General features: G+C 42.1%; 1 protein-coding gene across 1 annotated transcript in view; it reads left to right on the top strand.

Annotated features, from left to right (window-relative positions):
• The window catches only part of LOC139731111 (RING finger protein 17-like), a gene marked incomplete at its 3' end in the record, with an annotated part of 147,578 nt that overhangs the window by 18,223 nt on the left and 109,694 nt on the right, over nucleotides 1-19,661 (top strand). Inside the window, 10 exon segments of the mRNA XM_071641995.1 lie at nucleotides 1,429-1,627; nucleotides 9,620-9,704; nucleotides 11,909-11,983; nucleotides 12,517-12,664; nucleotides 14,020-14,135; nucleotides 15,034-15,193; nucleotides 16,331-16,446; nucleotides 16,975-17,095; nucleotides 17,906-18,017; nucleotides 19,042-19,659. Of these exon segments, the coding sequence (XP_071498096.1) occupies nucleotides 1,429-1,627; nucleotides 9,620-9,704; nucleotides 11,909-11,983; nucleotides 12,517-12,664; nucleotides 14,020-14,135; nucleotides 15,034-15,193; nucleotides 16,331-16,446; nucleotides 16,975-17,095; nucleotides 17,906-18,017; nucleotides 19,042-19,659 (1,750 nt within the window).

The raw sequence follows: 19,661 nt of genomic DNA, 5'->3' as shown, positions 1-19,661 counted from the left end.
TACTTTATACACCATATGTTTTGCAAGTCTAGATTCTCGCGAATCAGGCATTCACAACGATATTGCGAGTGGTTAAATTCGGGATCGTAGAGTGCTGTACTGAAAGGAGAAATGTACACGCGTACATCACATCCACATCGGGATCAGAGTCAATATTTTTTTGTGTCTTTAATAAATTTTGCGAATAGCACCTCCCAAAATGTTCAGGGAATAAAGTAGTCTTTTTGCAGATTGTTACTCCTAGCTTTTGTCAATTACCTCCGCCAAGGGAGGAGGTTATGTTTTCGTTACCGTTGGTTTGTTCGTTAGTTCGTTAGTTCGTTTGTCCGTGTGCAAAATAACTCAAAAGGTAGAGAACGGATTGGGATGAAACTTGCAGGAAAGGTTGAGAATGACACAAATAACAAACGATTAACTTTTGGTAGTGATCCGAGAATTTTTGGGGAATTTATGAAGGATTTTTGATATTTTGGCAAGTAGGGTCAATGAACTTGGGAGTTTAGGCTGCGCATATTTGAGGTTTGCATGTGCACACTAAAGTGCATGCTCTAGTTTCTGCTAGGGCGAGGCGCGCCGTGCAGCTGAGGGTTTGTGACGTAACAAAGGCTTCTATATTAGGAAATCGGGCGGTACGTATCTATATGGGTGGAAATCACTGATATCTCTGTGGAAGAACACGATCAGTGGTGGAAATGAGCTGCATGCTTGGCGGAGGTCTGAGCTCTCAGAGTGCTTTCTAGTTTACAGAGTTGTAAATGACCGACTGGTGTATACTAGTATACTACCAGTACATTTCTAAGTTTGTTTGAAGAATCAGTTGTTTATCAAAGAGCTTTTATGGTATTGAGGATGTAGAAGAACAATTTGTCTGAGGATACCTTGTGTGAGGATGTAATTGGCATGTGAAAAACTGTCCTTCAAACATCTCCAGTAATGTCTTGAAGGTTGAAGTGAAAATGAAAATACTGATATTAGATGTCCTTTCATGGAATACATATTCTCAAGCCTTGACATGTCAAGAAACCAATAAGATTTCATAGACTTACAGCCAGTTGCAATTTTGTATGCAATCCAGTGAGACACTCATTTGAATTGAGGCTCACCTCATCTTCTTTGCATGGTATATGATTGCTACTCCTCTCTCTGTGTCATTAAAACATGTGTCACTCCAATCTTTCTTTATCTTTGGATTCTCTGTCAAGGTTTTATAAAATGTTCATCATTTTAGTGTTTGACTTAATAGCCAGTTCAATTCATGCCACCTTGGACATGGAAAAGTAGTGTTTCCCTCTTAACCCATTGAAGATGAGTCCCGAGTATACTTAGGCAGGTGTCTATTGGAAATGCATGTTTAGATAACAAAATCAACCCATCCTCAACGGGGTGATAGCATGTGGGCTTGTTTCATCTTGTGTGGTTTGTGATCAGGCTTGCGTTGCTGCAGCAAGTTCTCCGTGGACGACCAGTGGTACCGGGCCATAATTAAGACCATCCCTGCATCGCTGCAGAATGGGGGCATGGCACTCCACGGCGGAGGAGGAGGAGGAGATGATGGGGAAGAGGAGGAACATCAGGTCGAGGTCGTCTACATAGACTATGGCAATTCAGAATGGGTTCCAATCTCAAGGTGAGTCTTAGTCACAGAGAGAGTTTTCAGAAGAGGTGATGCCATCTGCGAAGTTTTTGAAGTATTTTGTTGCTTTTCTTTCATTTCTCCAAAAATACTGCAGGTTTCATGGAAAATACTGTTTTTCCCATAATGTCTGTTGCAGGAGAGGTGTTACAACGGAATGCTTTTCCACAAAAAAAAAAAAAAATAATGATAATAAAATGTGCCCTTTCAGCCCTCAGAACACTGCTGTCAGGATATGACATTTTTGTATTTGTCACGTAATAAATTGTCTCATTGTACTACAATGGTACTGTTTATTAGGTAGCTCATGTAAGAAATTGATGTTATCGCAATGGTTACAAAAGAAGTGCAGCTTTAAAGACAAAAGCTTGCATCAAAATAACCATATAAGGAGATGTTGCGATGCACAATCAAAGTAAAAGAGAGTGATTTGGAATTAAATGTTTTGGGGATGAGTAAACCCTACATGACGTCAAAATACGAGGAAAGGGTATCCCTGGTAGTATGCCTCATACTATCTGGTATGTGGACGTCATTCACGACGTCAGACACAAGTTTCTAGCTAAGTCACAACAGGACCACTTCAAAGAATTTTGGTTTCCGTGGACAGGAAGTGATGACGTCAAGCAGGGGCTTGACCAATGCAAAATGAGATGCTCAGGAAAGTTTTGACAGACAGAAAACGCCAACCAATAAGAAAAGGGGGCAGGACTTCTATGAAAACTTTCTAGGAAGTCACTTGACTTCATTTAACTAATTTTACATGGAGACCTATGGTCCAACAAATGTATAAATGTGCAGTGTTTGGGCATAAAATTCTGATGCCACATTATTTGCGGAACACTCAGGACCAGGCTACGGTACTTCGAGATTGCGAAGTTAGAGTAGCAGAGTGTTATTTGGAATCAGTGTGATTCAGGGATTGTTGCATTTCGGCTTGGACAGCCTGACCGTCCAGCAGAGAATCTAGGAGGATTCGAGTGTAAACACCAACAACTGTTGGTGTTTAGGGTTCCAGGGAGAGAGCCACCGTTTAGGGTTCCAGCGAGGACCAAGTTTAGGGCTGCAGAGAGAGCCACAGTTTGCGGTTCCAGAGAGGACCAGAAGTAAGGGGAGACGACCCGCTACTTCAGGCAGGGCATCGTCGACAACCTAGAGCAACCAAGCACGGGAGCTTCTAGAATAAACCACCGAGCAGAGCAACCAAGCTCAAGATCAAGTGGAATTGGATATCTGTATTCAAGTTTGTACTATGTTATTGTTGTAAACGACAATTGGAGTCCAGTATAATAAATCTTACTGATTGTTATATTGTAAGAACACTGTGTGATTGGCTACTTCTTTCGAGGCACTGTAGTTGCACAAGTCGGAAGAGTTGATTGAGTGAATGGTCTGCTAACAATCTGCTGCATTTACAGAAAGTCAACCTTTGACTATAGAAAAGATCCCAGTCGCAGGGAGGACTTTCGTTCCCCACATTCAGAGGAAAGTCCCCTGTGACAAGAATTGGTGGAGAATCCGGGCAGCAATTGTTAAAAGTTAATAACTAGACCAGTCAACTTATGTGCAACTGACAACTCGAAACAAGAAGCCAAAGGTTAGACCGCCAGTGGCCACTTGTCTGGCCAGTGAGAGTTAGGCTCAAGGTCCAGTGTCTTAAGGTCAGATTACATTGAGGTGATTGTTGCTATAGTAACGTGATTGTACATTGCAATGGATGTGTATTCTGAACTCATAAAAGTGGGGAAGGAGGCAGGGCTGACAGGCAAGGAATTGGTCGATTTTGCTAGGGATGAAAAGGAGAAACTAGACTTGAAGGAAGAAAAGCTCAGAGAAGAGCGCCAAAAGGAAAGGGATGAACGACAGAAAGAAAGGGAGCATTTGAAAGAAATGAAAGAGCTGGAGCTGCAAATTGCAGCAGCCAGACCTAGAAATGATTCTCCTAGTAATGGCATGAAAAAGGTGAAATTACCTCTTTTCAATGAGAAAACAGATGACTTAGACTCCTATCTATGCAGATTTGAGAGATACGCTGAGAGTATGGGATGGGCAAGAACTCAGTGGGCCCTACCCCTCAGTACACTGTTGACGGGCAAAGGCCTGGAAGTGTATTCCCGAATGCCGTCAGAACTTGCAAATGATTACGATGAATTAAAGGCCGCCTTACTCCAAAGGTATGAGTTGAACGAAGAGGGATTTAGAGCTAAATTCCGGAGCTCGCAGGTAGAGCCTGGCGAGACTCACAGTCAGTTAGCCGAGAGGCTGAAGCGCTATCTCTTGCGTTGGTTAGAGTTAGCTGGTTTTAGGGCTGAGTTTGATGACCTAATTCAATTGATGATAATGGATCAAATTTATGCCAGGAGCTCGAAAGAGCTGAAGCAGTTTGTCCGCGAGAGACATCCGGCAAACTTAGATGAAATGACGAAGCTAGCGGATCAATACAGTCAGGCCCACCCACATAAGGAACAAAAGAACCACTCCTACAAAGACCAAAAGCGACCTGACAAGGGCCAAAGTCAGGGTCATTTGGCTTCCAAATTCAGTGGCCCACAAGGAAATAAGGGGTCAAGTGGTTGTTATATTTGTGGGAAGGCAGGTCATTTGGCTCGAAACTGCCAGGCCAAAACGAATAGTCTGAGACCAAACCGGGCTGCTGCTTTGGATGAAATGAAGGGGTCTGAGGAGAAGACTAGTCAGGACCGAAAGGGGGCTGCCTGTATTGAGGCTAACACCGTTAGATATGAAACGGCAAGACAGCCGGGTTCGTATGTGAAGCTAGCTTCGGGGGATGAAATACCCCTTCTCGAGGCAGGATGCTCTTCGGGAGTCAGACCATCAGGTGTGAACATGCCTGTTCTTCAGGGAAAAGTAGGAGGGCATGTAGTGTCCGTTCTAAGGGACAGTGGCTGTAGTACAGCCGTAGTAAAGTCAGTGTTTGTTAGAACCCCTCAGATTGTTGCAGGGCAGAAGAAGAGGGTGGTTTTGATAGACGGGACTGTCAGAGAATTCCCCATTGCTAGGGTATGGGTAGACACGCCTTTCTACACTGGGGAAGTGGAAGCTCTGGTTATGGAAGACCCAATGTATGAGCTTATTTTGGGGAATATTCCCGGGGTCAGGGACCAAAATAATCCCGATCCACAGTGGTCACTCGATAGTGACGAGGTAGTGGTAGATGAAGAAGAGATGGTAGCATCATCCGAGGGAGGGGCAGTAGAGACACGTGGTCAGAAAGCGCAAAGTGCGAAACCCCTCAAACCACTGCCGACAGCAAGTACACTCTCACTCGCGACGAGTAAAGGTGAGTATGAAGCAGCGCAAAAGGCTGACCCGACGCTTGCGAAGGCTTGGCGAGCAGCAGAGAGTGGTCAGAAAACGACCACAAGCAAAGGAAATGAGAGCAAGTTTCTCGTGCATCGAGGCCTGCTCTATCGCGAATTCCAATCTACAAAATTGGAATATGGCAAGCCAGTTCGACAATTGGCCGTACCGAGCGCATACCGTGATGGATTAATGGCGCATGCCCATGATGGCATAATGTCTGGGCACCTAAAAACGCAGAAAACACTCGACCGATTACAGCAAAGCTTCTATTGGCCAGGTATGGGAGATGACGTCCGGCGATATTGCATATCATGTGATATCTGTCAGCGCACCGTGAATAAGGGGAGCGTGGGTCGCGTGCCGCTCGCGAGCATGCCGCTCATTGATACTCCGTTCAAGCGCGTGGCGATTGACCTCGTAGGACCTTTTGACCCCAAGACCGATCGTGGGAATCGGTATGTTTTGACGCTGGTCGATTATGCAACTCGCTACCCAGAAGCTATTGCATTACCGAGCATTGAAACCGAGCGAGTGGCTGAGGCGCTTGTCGAGATGTTTAGCCGCTTAGGTTTGCCAGATGAGATTCTCTCTGATAGAGGGGCGCAGTTCACTTCTGAGCTAATGAGGGAGTTAGGGCGTTTGCTGTCCGTAAAGCAGCTTAACACAACTCCGTACCATCCCATGTGCAATGGGTTGGTTGAGAGATTCAACGGAACTCTCAAAGCTATGCTGCGACGAATGAGTGCAGAGCGACCCAAAGATTGGGACCGTTATTTACCGGCATTGTTGTTCGCGTATCGGGAGGTACCACAAGCTAGCCTTAGCTTTAGTCCGTTTGAGCTGCTGTATGGCAGGACTGTACGTGGACCTCTGTCCCTGATTAAGACAATCTGGGAAGCGGAAGCAGTCGACGAAGAGGTCAAAACAACATATGAGTATGTTGTGGACCTACGAGCGAGACTCGAGGAGACTTGCAAAGTGGCGCATGAGGAGCTCAAGCGCGCATCGAAAAGATATGCCAAGTACTATGACGCAAAGGCACGTGACAGAAAGTTTGAGGTTGGCGACAAAGTGCTCATTATGAGGCCAACGAGCGCGAGCAAGCTCCTGATGCAATGGCAGGGACCGTATACGGTCACAGACACACTAGGACGATGTGATGTGAGAGTTGAGGTCAATGGCAAGGTCAAGACCTACCATGTTAACCTCTTGAAGAAGTATGTTGACCGTGCGCGAAGTAGGGACAATGAAGTCCAAGCGAATGCCATCTCCGTAGTCGAAGAGGAGGTCGAACCCGATCTCGACCGACCGTGCATAGGACTGCCCGCCTTATCGCAGAATGAGAGCGTGGTTGACGTGGTGATAGATGCGGAACTGACCGAGTCACAAGCAGCGCAGGTAACCGATCTGCTAAATCAGTTTGATGCGCAATTAACCGATGTACCAGGGCGAACAAACGCAATGGAATGCTCAGTGACACTTACTACCGCTGACCCCGTGGTAAGCAAGCCGTATCCCCTACCACAATCTATGCAAGCTGCGGTAAAAGCAGAATTAAGCGAAATGTTAAAGATGGGCGTGATAGAGAAATCACGATCCAAGTACGCGTCACCGATCGTACTAGTGAAAAAGAAGGACGGAAGTAACAGGTTTTGCGTCGACTACCGCAAATTGAATGCTATAACTGTGTTCGACCCAGAACCTATTCCGATTGCTGACACTCTTCTAGCGAAGCTGTCAAGAGGTAAATACTTTTCGAAGTTCGACCTCAGCAAGGGGTATTGGCAGATACCCATGGCCGAGTCTGATAAGGAGAAAACAGCATTTGTCACCGCTGAAGGCCTGTTTCACTTCACCGTGCTGCCGTTTGGTATGGTGAATGCACCAGCTACCTTCTCACGGCTGATGCGAGAAGTGCTGTTTGGACTCGACAATGTAGTGAACTACATCGACGATATCCTTGTGTTCTCCGAGACCTGGGAAGAACACTTGGATTCCTTGCAAGCTGTACTCTCGAGGCTTGCAGATGCTGGGTTGACCGCGAAGCCAAGTAAATGTCATGTGGGCTTCAAGACTCTCGACTTTCTAGGGCACGTCGTAGGTGGCGGCACGCTGAAGCCTCACCCTGAGAAAGTGGAGCAGATCTTACAGGCGGAGGTGCCGCAAACAAAGCGGGAGGTACGCGCGTTTCTAGGGCTAGCTGGGTATTACCGCAAGTTCATACCCAACTTCGCAGCTATCGCCGCACCGCTGTCGGACTTAACAAAGAAAGACAGAGCCAACCGCGTAGACTGGGGACCCCTGGAAGAGCAGGCGTTCAACACGCTGAAGTCCCGATTGACTTCATCCCCCATTCTCCATCTTCCAGACCATGAATCCCCGTTCATACTGGCGACCGACGCGTCTGACGTAGGCATCGGCGCAGTACTGATGCAGCGCGTAGAGGGAGAGAAGTTCGCTATCGCATACATCAGCCGGAAGTTGTCAAACACAGAGCGACGGTATGCCGTCATAGAGCGAGAGTGCCTCGCAATTGCATGGGCAGTAAAAAAGTTCGATGTTTACCTATATGGGAGAGAGTTTGAACTTGAGGTGGATCATCGTCCCCTCATGTACATTGCCAAGGCTAAATTGCAAAACAACCGAGTCTTGCGCTGGGCACTTGCCCTCCAATCCTACCGCTACCACGTGACCGCTGTCAGGGGAACAGATAACGTTGGGGCAGACTTCCTGAGCCGATGTCCAGAGTAAGAGGGGCATGTTTACCCATAGCAAGGGGATTATCGAATGTTGATATTGTCATGTGTATGTACGGACAAATTAGTTTCATACGTGAAAATACTATTGTAGATAGCAGTACTATCTTGAAATGGGGGGTTGTGTCAGGATATGACATATTTTTGTATTTGTCACGTAATAATTTGTCTCATTGTACTACAATGGTACTGTTTATTAGGTAGCTCATGTAAGAAATTGATGTTATCGCAATGGTTACAAAAGAAGTGCAGCTTTAAAGACAAAAGCTTGCATCAAAATAACCATATAAGGAGATGTTGCGATGCACAATCAAAGTAAAAGAGAGTGATTTGGAATTAAATGTTTTGGGGATGAGTAAACCCTACATGACGTCAAAATACGAGGAAAGGGTATCCCTGGTAGTATGCCTCATACTATCTGGTATGTGGACGTCATTCACGACGTCAGACACAAGTTTCTAGCTAAGTCACAACAGGACCACTTCAAAGAATTTTGGTTTCCGTGGACAGGAAGTGATGACGTCAAGCAGGGGCTTGACCAATGCAAAATGAGATGCTCAGGAAAGTTTTGACAGACAGAAAACGCCAACCAATAAGAAAAGGGGGCAGGACTTCTATGAAAACTTTCTAGGAAGTCACTTGACTTCATTTAACTAATTTTACATGGAGACCTATGGTCCAACAAATGTATAAATGTGCAGTGTTTGGGCATAAAATTCTGATGCCACATTATTTGCGGAACACTCAGGACCAGGCTACGGTACTTCGAGATTGCGAAGTTAGAGTAGCAGAGTGTTATTTGGAATCAGTGTGATTCAGGGATTGTTGCATTTCGGCTTGGACAGCCTGACCGTCCAGCAGAGAATCTAGGAGGATTCGAGTGTAAACACCAACAACTGTTGGTGTTTAGGGTTCCAGGGAGAGAGCCACCGTTTAGGGTTCCAGCGAGGACCAAGTTTAGGGCTGCAGAGAGAGCCACAGTTTGCGGTTCCAGAGAGGACCAGAAGTAAGGGGAGACGACCCGCTACTTCAGGCAGGGCATCGTCGACAACCTAGAGCAACCAAGCACGGGAGCTTCTAGAATAAACCACCGAGCAGAGCAACCAAGCTCAAGATCAAGTGGAATTGGATATCTGTATTCAAGTTTGTACTATGTTATTGTTGTAAACGACAATTGGAGTCCAGTATAATAAATCTTACTGATTGTTATATTGTAAGAACACTGTGTGATTGGCTACTTCTTTCGAGGCACTGTAGTTGCACAAGTCGGAAGAGTTGATTGAGTGAATGGTCTGCTAACAATCTGCTGCATTTACAGAAAGTCAACCTTTGACTATAGAAAAGATCCCAGTCGCAGGGAGGACTTTCGTTCCCCACATTCAGAGGAAAGTCCCCTGTGACAACTGCAACATTGTGTAATGGATTTGCAATCCTGGTTGAGCCCAGGCCCTGCTTTTATCACTCTTTTGCAACTCTCGACCAAATTGAAAGATGGTAAAAGGACAAGAGTATTACTTTGCAAGTGTAAATTATATTGTTGGCAAGTATACTCGCACACCCATGAGGTATGAATTGTCATCATTAGTTCAGTTGGCAAAAATATGTGCTTCTGAGACATGGCTGAGCTCATGGCTACCTTACCTGTCTGTTGCCCGATGGGACATATCCTAGCAGCTAAGCCCTGTGTATTCCTTCATGTTTTCAGTCCAAGTTGTTATTGGTCTCCCTCACCTTCTTGTGCTTTCCACTTTCACTTGAATAAAAATCTTTTCCACACAACTCCTTCTCACGCTGTGTCCAGAAAGTCAGAGCCGATATTTCAAAGTACAAGGAGCGGATGTTCGATGACATTTATTCTCAATACCTGATGATCTCTGCTTCGTTTCTTCTCTCTGATCATCCACAGACTATGCAAGATGCGTCCTAAGTATGAGAGGCAGCCAGACCTGGCCCAGTGCTGCTCACTGGTGGACATTTTATCTACCCAGCAGGTGAATACTTAAAAGCAAGAAATTTTCGTGAAGTGGAGTCGACGGCCGTGTTCGCGGCATGAACATTCCGCATTTGCCAATGGCATCCAGTGTATATAGTGTAGACAAAAACTTAAGCGTGCATTTTAATTTTGGGAATCTTGGCTCTTGCAAAATTTGTGAAATTAAGATGCACGCAAAATGCTGTTCCACCTACTGACAACAAACATGAACGCTAGTATTTAGAGGAGATAGTTCATTTGTGTTTTGTGAGCCTATGTCACGAAGTGGTGCCGGAGGCATTATGTTTTCGGGTTGTCCGTCCTTTCATCCGTCCGTAATGAATTTTGTGGACAGCGTAACTATAAAACCTTTTGAGGTATCCTAATGAAACTTGGCATGTATGTGTATTAGGGGATGAAGTTGTGCCTATCAACTTTTGGGTGCACATGCTAAAGGTCAAAGGTCAAAAAGTCAAGGTCAAATGCTTAAAATTTCACTTTTTCCCCCATATCTATTCAATGCCTGAAGATATTTTCTTGAAACTTAGTGTATACATGTATTACCCAAGTAAGATTCTCTGGTGAAAGTTCGGGGTCATGAGGTTAAAGGTCAAAGGTCAAAGGGTCAAGTAAAAATGGTAAAATTTCACTTTTTTCTCCGTATCTTGGATATTGTTCAAGGTATCTTCATGGAACATAGTATATATGCATATACTGACTGGCAGTGATTATCTCGGGAATCTGGGGTTCATGATGTCAAAGGTCAGGGGTCAAAGGCCCAGGGCACAACTAAAAAATTTTACTACGTTTGTATTTCCCTCTTATTTATGCAATGCCAGCAGGATTTTTTTTTTTTACTTGGTGTATGCATGTATAACCTAATAGAGATTCTCTGGGAAGTTTTTTTTTTTTTTTGCCAAGAAGGTCAAAGATCAAAAGGTCGAAGATCAAGTGAAAGTGCTGAACTTACTTCTTCCTTCATATCTGGGAAGTGGCTCAAGTTATCTTTAAACTCAGTACATTTTTATGCATGTTCTGCCTGACAGTGATTCTCTTTTGAATTTTAGGGTCAAACACTACATGAAAATGGTAGCAATTTACTATTCAATAAAGAAATTGCACTTTTTCTCCATACCTTGAAAACTACTCAATGCATAAACTTATGAAAGGGTCAAAGTCAAGTTAAAGTCCTTAAATCCCCAAATACATGCTCTCCAATCCATCCAATTAAACCTAGGTCAAGGAAGGTGAACATTCAACACATTTGTGACAAACATGGGATTGTAATATTTTGCCAATTTTGTGAAAATGTAATCACACATTGTCGACATGTACTATAGACCTATTAGGAGAATTCATTCATTATGGCGGAGGCATACCAGTCACCATAGCGACATTTCTAGTTTTTTTTTCTCAATGTGAGGTCTACCTAGTGACATTACGCCTAGGGATTAGTGTTTGAAAACTATTTTGTTACTCAGAAAACTGTAGGCAGCTTCTGTTTAGAATGTATTCTTCTTAATGACATCATATCACTGTGGCTGTAGATGTGTTCAAAGGATTGAAAAGTGTGGCTGTTAACTTATTGAAGTGCTAAAAAGATGATTGTGTAATCCAAGAACTCTGAACACATTGCCTTATAATGGTTACATTATTGTGGTATAAGGACTTACATCTTCCTTCTTTCTAAAAATATGTATGTAGAACTGAATCAATTGTGTATTTCTTGTGCTCTTAACCATTTTGATATTCTTCCAGTCAGACCTTATTCATCTTTTCCTCTTTCATGTCACTTACTAACATTTGGCTACTTTATTGGATGCTTTCTGTTTTGCAGTGCCAAATATCTTCTGTCTGTCTGTCTGTCTCAGCATCAAATCATTGTTTTGTCATTGCTAAATGTTTAAATCTAAGAAGCTACACAGTGTAGCCCTACCCTCCGTGCACAAATTCCAGTTGCACTCAGATTGAGACCTCCAGTGCTGCATTCTACAAGACCGGTCTACTTCTTCTTAAACTGTGAACACCAATCTCAGGTGTGCTGCGGCAGGTGTCCATGGGAAATGCTTGTTTGAGATGAATTAGCTTGTCCTCAAGCGGTTAAAGTGTATAGCTGTGTATGTCATAGCAAAAAGTCATGTAAAGACTTTGCTGTTGAGATTTGCTGTATTCTTTTGTGATATCCCATCTGTGACTTTTCCTATATTTCCCCCTTGAAACCAGGATGGGAGGTGGTCCCGTGAAGCATCGGAAGCATTCCAGGCAATGGTTCAGGGGCAGGAAGCAATTCTGATGACAGTAAGTAAACCCTTATATTCTGTTACAGGAAATGTGGACATTTTCGCATTATTTATTTACTTTTTTTTTTTCAGTACAATGCAAAACTAGAATGATTGACAGCTAATCTGTCTTGTAAAAAATTAGAAATCAAAAATTAAAAAAAGAGAGATGGTAATAAACATCAAATAAAGCCACCAAATTGTATTTAAATATACATTGCTGTGATCCCATGAGATAATGACTTATTTAATGCTAGTATGAAAGATAGTTTTGAATAAACCCAAACTCTGGGTAATGAAGGTCATTAGCAGCTGTACAGGACAACCTCGTTATAGCAAGCTGCTTAGGACCACTGAAACGTTAACCTTATCTAGTATTTGTTATATCAGTGATGAAAAACGGAAGAGTATCCAAAAAGGAATGGGCCTGCAAAATTACATTTTTAAATCAGATACCTTCTCATGTCTGACCTTGATGTAGTGAGGTTTCACTGTATCAGGAAATGGAGTGAGTGTTGAGCATGCTTTACACAATCCTCACTCTCTTTGCAGGTGAGCGGGCAGGTGGGAAACATGCTGTACGTTGACCTCCACCAGCAGCCCAACAACTGTGTGAAGGATGACATGCCCGTCTCCCTTAGGGATGCTTTGGTCTTCCTGGAGCTAGCCTGCTTCATATCGCCCGAATCCATCCCAAAAGGTGGGTTTCTTGACCCCCCTTCTTAACCTTGTCTGTGTTAGGGACTTTGTACGGTGCGTATTAAAAGTGCTTTAGGGTTTTTTGTGTCACTCGGCTCTCAAAATACACAAAGGGTTAAAGGGATGGTACAGTATTGGTGAAGGTGAGAATTGGGCTTTTAACTTTTTGTGAGATACCAAGAAAACACTTCTGAAATAGTACAGAGCATAGTCCATTTTAAGAGGAATTCAAAGTTTATTTGATGAAAATCGGGTTTGGACTGACTAAAACATCCAAAAACAAAGTAAAACAAAGCGATCGTAATAAAAGGAGGGTCCCACACTTTATTAGAATCGCTCTGATTTGGATATTTCAGCCATTTCAAAACCAATTTTCATCAAATAAATGTTCAATTCCTCATGGAATTACATGCTTTTTCATATTTCATAAGAGGTTTCTCATTATCTAACCAAAAAATGTTAGAAACGTGAAATTAGGTCTCAACCAAACTATACGATCCCTTTAAACTGCTTGTCACGTTCTTTAAAGTAGTCAGTGGTTCACATGCTTCAATATTTTCTGTGATGTCTGTGAAAATACCACTCCTGAACACTATTCTTGCTTCTTCTTTTTTTTTTTTTTGGGGGGGGGGTGCTGGAAAGAAGGAGCTTTATGAAATGTTTTGTTCCTGTTTCATGACCATTTTGTATTAACACAGAAATGAAAACTGATGAGAATCCCTGTGTAATTTTGTAAAATTGTACTCCAGTTAGTTCCAGGTTTGTTGAGAGGCAGAGTTGGCTGGTATGAAACTTATCAAAAATGAAAACTGGTCAAAGTAGTTTTGTGTGTTGGTAAAGGCATAATGACCACAGTCGCATGCCAGTATCATGAAGCTGAAGATTAAAAATTCGTACTTGTACACACAAGAAATATGTTATCAAAAAGAAAAAATCTTAGACTTCAAATTTCATTAAAAAAACAATATGTGTTAGCTGGCCAGTCAAAAAAGGAAAAGAGAAAAAGATCCTTCTTTCTTATAACTCATGTCAGTGGAGGCTAATGAATTATGAATAAGATCTATAAACTTAAATTCAAATTACAGCCCTTACTCTGTCCTAAAATTTGCCTGAGACAACTATTATGGTACTAATTTTTGTGAGGGTAAATCTGAATTACATTCTGGCTTTTTCTATAAGTGTACTGGAACATATTTGATATATGTTATTTTAATTTGCCTGTTTACAATGAGACCCTTGCCCCTTGTTGATCAGTGCTCTACGAGTGAGAGTTTATACCAAGGCACACTTCTTTCAGCAAGCCATGGTACCTCCCTATGTTTTTACCTCGTTTCACCTTCACTCAAAATGGTACAGCCCAAACCGTCTTGCCTCCCAAGAAGTATCTTCCACCAGACATTCCAAAGAAGGGAGATGAGTTGACGGTCCAAGTCAGCCACATCACTGACCCACAGGACTTCTCAGTTCAAGATGTAAGTTTACTGTGAACGCTCTTTTATGTACCATATACATTGCAAGATTAGTATGATATGTCATTGACAGAAACTTGTAAGAAAATTTTTGCAAGTGGTTGAATTTGCGACTGAGAACCACAGGGATGGAATGAGATACAATTATTATCCCTTTTCAGGAGAAGAGTTAGTGATATCCAGCCATTGAAGATGATAGCGAGCACATTTGTGTAACTAGGAGATGATATTTTCCGTGAGATGTTAAATTTTCCGTAATTCAGCAGATGTGAGAAATTTGAGAAATGTACTGTGTTTATCAGTCAATCAGTCAATTTGTTTGCTGTCTTAGTCCGGTCTGAAATATTCCTTGGATTTGTAATACACTATTATGAATGCAGATATTGAAGCCAACTAAACATCAAAAGACGGTGAATTAGCTGAAAAATACAGTATTTTACCCACTTGGCAAAAATTTACAGGAGTGCTTTTGTAACTACTTAGTGCCCAGATTTCAGAGTCTTATTCTGAACTCTTTGACTTATATTTGGCATTTTAAGACCTTTGTAGTATGAGGTAGCCTTTCACACCTGCAGATTTGATATATTGTCAAGATCCATCAACATGAAATGAATGATAGTGATGTGTGGTTTGAAAATAATGGCCCTGGTCTGCAAGACTTGCCTACATATTAATCACAACCTCAAGGTATACTTGTCGATTTCTTGGCACATCATTCTCAGACTGCTCAAAGATTTTTTACCTTGAATGAAAGTCACACCTCTTGACTAGTTTTTGGTGGAATAGGAAAATCAATTTCTGAAATGCTGCTTCAACTTTACAGCCATTTCTGTGGGTGTGTGTCATGCTTTGCAGAAGTTTAACAAACTTGATTACTTCTCTTTCTCGCATTCCTCTGCAGTTGGAGATGGTGGAATACATAGATGAAATGATGGAGAAGATACAGAAGGTTTATCAGAATACGGCGGGGCCCGACTGGCATGTTCTGTGCCCGCATCACGGCCAGGTGTGCATGGCCTTCTTTGAGGAGGACAAAAGGTGGTACAGGGCTGAATTCCTGAGTGAGTACTGGGTCTAAACACATGTTATTTATCACATACCTGTGCCAGATATCTCATATATACATGTATGCACTTCAAACCCACCTGCCATACACATATGAATTTTGTTTCATCTCAGCCATTGACAGCAGAGTCAACTTCGAAAGGTGGTTTTGCAGATGTTTCACATAAGAAGTTTTTGTATCTTCATGGAATCTTCAGAAAAAAAAATCAGGTGTGTTTCTTTAAAGTCAACCAATTTAAGTTTTCTTACTACGTCTTTAATAGCTATTCACGTTTGCTGTCAAAAGAACTAGTAATTCGCTTGTTCTTGGATTCATGCAGGCATTTTTATTGATGGTAACATATAATGATCAGAACAAACACTGATGCATCCAGATTGTGTGTAGTGTAGTTCTTCCATTGTAGTGGATCTTTTCTTGGCCCAACCTGGATTGCTGCCACATGACATACTCTCCTTTGCCATATCTTCTTTGAATTAAGACTTGCTGTCTTGTAAATGACAAATTCTTGTGCAGGAGAGTTACAAAGATTTCTCTCCCCAACCTGATAATATGACACACGAGGAAATGTTTTCTTCCATTGTATGATAAATTTGATGATTGCATGGAAGTCTTCAATCTATCTTCTCTGAGTAGGGAACTTTTTTGTAACAGCTGTTGTTTGATGGATATGAAGTCATACTGTAAAACAAGGAATGTTTATGTGCATTTTAATTTCACAAATTTTGCGAGAGCCGAGTTCCGTGAAAATAAAATGCAGGCTAAGGATCTTGTCTACACTATGTGCATTGAATGTTAGAGGCAACTTGCGAAAATTTCATGCTGCGAATAAGGCTGTCGGCTTCCATTCGCAAAAATTTCATGTCGCGAAAATATTGTGTTTTACAGTATCCTGCTCCAAAGTGAAGAAAAGATCAATATTCAAAGTGTCCTGGTAATGTTTTGTTCAAAATAAAGAATTTGATCTAGTCATTGAAATCTTTGATATGTCAAAAACTACTGAGCAATGGACCACTTCTTCTTTTGGCAAACAATACATTATGGGATTATTTCTTTGTAGCATCCTGTTAAAATGAAGAACTTTGTTTTCTTCATATATCACATGGCATGCTTGCAATGACAAACTTATTCACAGGAGTGGCAGGCTCCCAAGTGGTGGAAGTCTTGTACGTAGACTATGGCAACAAGGCCACCGTTCACTACACCTACCTACGCAAGATGACAGACGAGTTCCTCAAACTCTCCAGGCTGGTGAGAACTATCCTTCCAGATTTCTTCTGCATTCATCATTATGATGAAAGCTTCTGATTACTACTTTTTTTTTCCACTTCCAGGCCAGCCTTTTGCATATTATCATTATTATTATTTTTTTTTTTTTATAATGGTGATGATAATGACAGTGATAAGAATAATGATTGTGATCATATAGTAATCTCTGTAAGAAATGACAGTGTTTATATTTGGTGTAGTTAATAAAAAATTCTTATGTTTTCTTTGCCGTATTGACTTATCTTCATAATCACTTCACTATTACTTGCAAGTCGACTATTAGTATTGCTATCATTACTAAAGGGCAAGATCATAATTACATTGAAAGACAATATGTAGTGTCATAACTGCTACTTTTGATACTTCTGCCATTACTGCTGCTACTTCTTATACTATATTTTATATCATTGCTTCATACACAGTGCAGGCCGATAGAACATGTGTCAAGTCTTTTTAGTGTTATGTGTGGTAAATGTAATACTCTGTGTCCTTTAACATTCTGAATTGCAGGCACTGCCCTGCAGGCTTGCTGATGTTGCCCCAAAGGACAACAAACAGGGCTGGACGGACGAGTCCAAGCTGTTCTTCTCAAAGTGTGTGAGCTTCAAGCCGACAGACATCACTGTCATGGGTAAGCAAAGGAGTATCTCACCTGTGTACTTCTTCCTTTTTGACAAGTCAGAGGCTACTATTACTATATACCTTGTATATTTTGCCACAGTTTTTGCGTAGTTTACAACTCTCAAAAATATTGCCTCCTGTAACACAAATGTTTGGTATACTGCACTTGAAGTGGGAAATTGCTGATATTTCTTTGGAAAGCTGCTTAGTATGCTTCTTTCTCATACTGTCATTATGGTTGTTGTGTGCGAATTGAACTGTTCCCATAATTGTTTTACAAATCCCAATTCACCAAATATTTAGCACATCCAGTATTTTGCATAAAATGAACATTACTACTCATTTCAACAACATATCAGGCAATTATGAAATACTGAAATATGTAATGACTCTAGAGTTAAATCTCAGAAGGATATTGAATCAGGGTTTTAAGATAATTGTCTCTAATACGACTTTTGTTTCACAGTGAGTAACATATGCAAAATAGCATGCTACAACAACTGTATGTTGGATTATCATTCTGAGGTGGATATAGTAGAATCATCAATCAAGAAATCTCACTGTTCACCCTACCTGAATCCTCATAATTGATGTGATTACAAGATACTGTCACCAAACAATGTGAATCTATTTTCCCGGAATGCTCTTTGTAAACGAGAGGAAAGTGTGACTACAGCAGCAATTTGAAAGAGATGCGACAAAGCTCAATCTGAACCCTCACATAAAATTTTTGAATGCTTCTGCGTATATAGGATGTTGAATATGTACATGTATTAAATATTGTAATTTATGAGCCATGTTGGTTTTGACCTGCTTGTAGATGTCCATCAAGGCGTGCTGTCCGTGTTGGCGTTTGAAGGAGCGGATGATGAGAAGGTGTGTGTCAACGCCCTGATGGTGCAGAAGGGCATGGCGGAGACCACTGGGCCTGGGTAAGTGTAGTCTTCAAAGAAGTACAGTATGTCCAAAAAAAAGTTGCAATCGAATTTCAGCATTGATAACTTTCAATTTGATGAAACTGTGTGAATGATATTTCAGGGTCTAAAAAAAACATCGTATGTATATTTTGCAGAAAACTCCATTCAATTTGGTAGAGTGGTCACAGAGAAATGTGGATCATTTTAAAGTGTGTCATAGGTCTGTTTCTTCCAACTTTAGCACTTGGATGCTCGTAGAAGTGCATATTAATGTTTGAACATAATGGACAGAACTTGGAGGAAAGGGATTCCTGACATACTCTACAAAGATCCTCATTTCTCTTTGACCACTAAAGCAAATTGGATGGGGTTTTCTGTAAGATGAAGGTACTAAGTGATAGTTTCATACCCTGAAATTGTATTTGGATTGATCCACTATTTTTAAAGTTATCGCTGCGGAGGGTCCCATTGTAATTTCTTTCTTTTTGACACACGGTATATCCCTTTTGCAAACATTTTTTTGCATGATGGAAGACTAATGTTTCCTAACATTGTGTATGAAATCTTACGGTAATACACCTCCAGAGTTGTTTAAAAAGAAACAAAAAAACTATCCCCACACCACTGGAAAATACTCTCCCTTTTGTATCAGGAATAACAGTTAGATTTTTTTTTTTTGGGGGGGGGTTTGAATGAATTCACTGAAAGTCTGAAATATTCTTACCCTTTTTTTCATAGAGATGTTTCAAGTTTTATTGTTCTGAGGAAAGGTCTGAATTACCTGCCTCTACAATATACCAGCTTATGAAAGGAATCTAATTTTGAGGGTTGCAAAGAGACCCACAAATTCTAAACGGCCATATCTTCGTATGTTTGCCATAATTTGAATATCCCTTTCCCATCTTCAAGCTAGGCTGCCAGCTTAGCAAAGATGATAAGTGGAGATGGACTGACAACATTACAGACCCTTGTTCATGTGAGACTTGCAAATAATGCCAATAACAGATCATCTCTCTCTCTCTGTTTCCCTTGCTTTCAGCTCGATGAGCGCAGAACTTCTCAGGAGCCCTTGCCCACCACCTACAAAGCCACCATCCGAGCCAGAGGCTGTGGTCCCCACCACTCCTTCACCTTCACCTACACCTACACCCACATCTACACCCACACCCTCATCTACACCCACACCCACACCCCCTCCAGGGGACAGCAATACACACCAGTCTGCAGAGTCTGCAGAAACTCAGGAAAAATCTCCACCCAATGCCGAGGAGGGGGCAACCTCATCACCACCCACTGCCGAGGAGGGGGCAACCTCATCACCAGCAACTCCAGCAGAATCTCAGGACGGGCAACCTCTGCCCCAGAAAGAGGATCATATCGCGGAAGACGTTAGCATTCCAGATGCAAAGACAGACAGTGTTGCCAAAGTTGACACGCCCAAAAGTTCATCTCCACCTCCCGCTGCAGAGGTTGTGGTAGACTCCACACCAAAGAGAGACTCTGCCGTGCCGCTGGGGCGGATCAGCGGTGGCGTTGCCACGCCCTCACAGCTGTCCGGAAAGTACAGCGCCTACACGGCAGTCCACGTCAGCCATGTGGAGTCGCCGGCATGCATTTACGTGCAGCTCTCAACAGCGGGAAAAGATGGCCTGGACAGGT

Source organism: Diadema antillarum, unplaced genomic scaffold, assembly GCF_040938485.1.
Source record: "Diadema antillarum isolate AM-2024a unplaced genomic scaffold, OU_Dant_1.0 scf00000022, whole genome shotgun sequence".
NCBI classification, from domain to species: Eukaryota; Metazoa; Echinodermata; class Echinoidea; order Diadematoida; family Diadematidae; genus Diadema; species Diadema antillarum.
The sequence above is the reverse complement of the archived record's forward strand: the minus strand, read 5'-3'. Positions and strand labels throughout refer to the sequence as shown.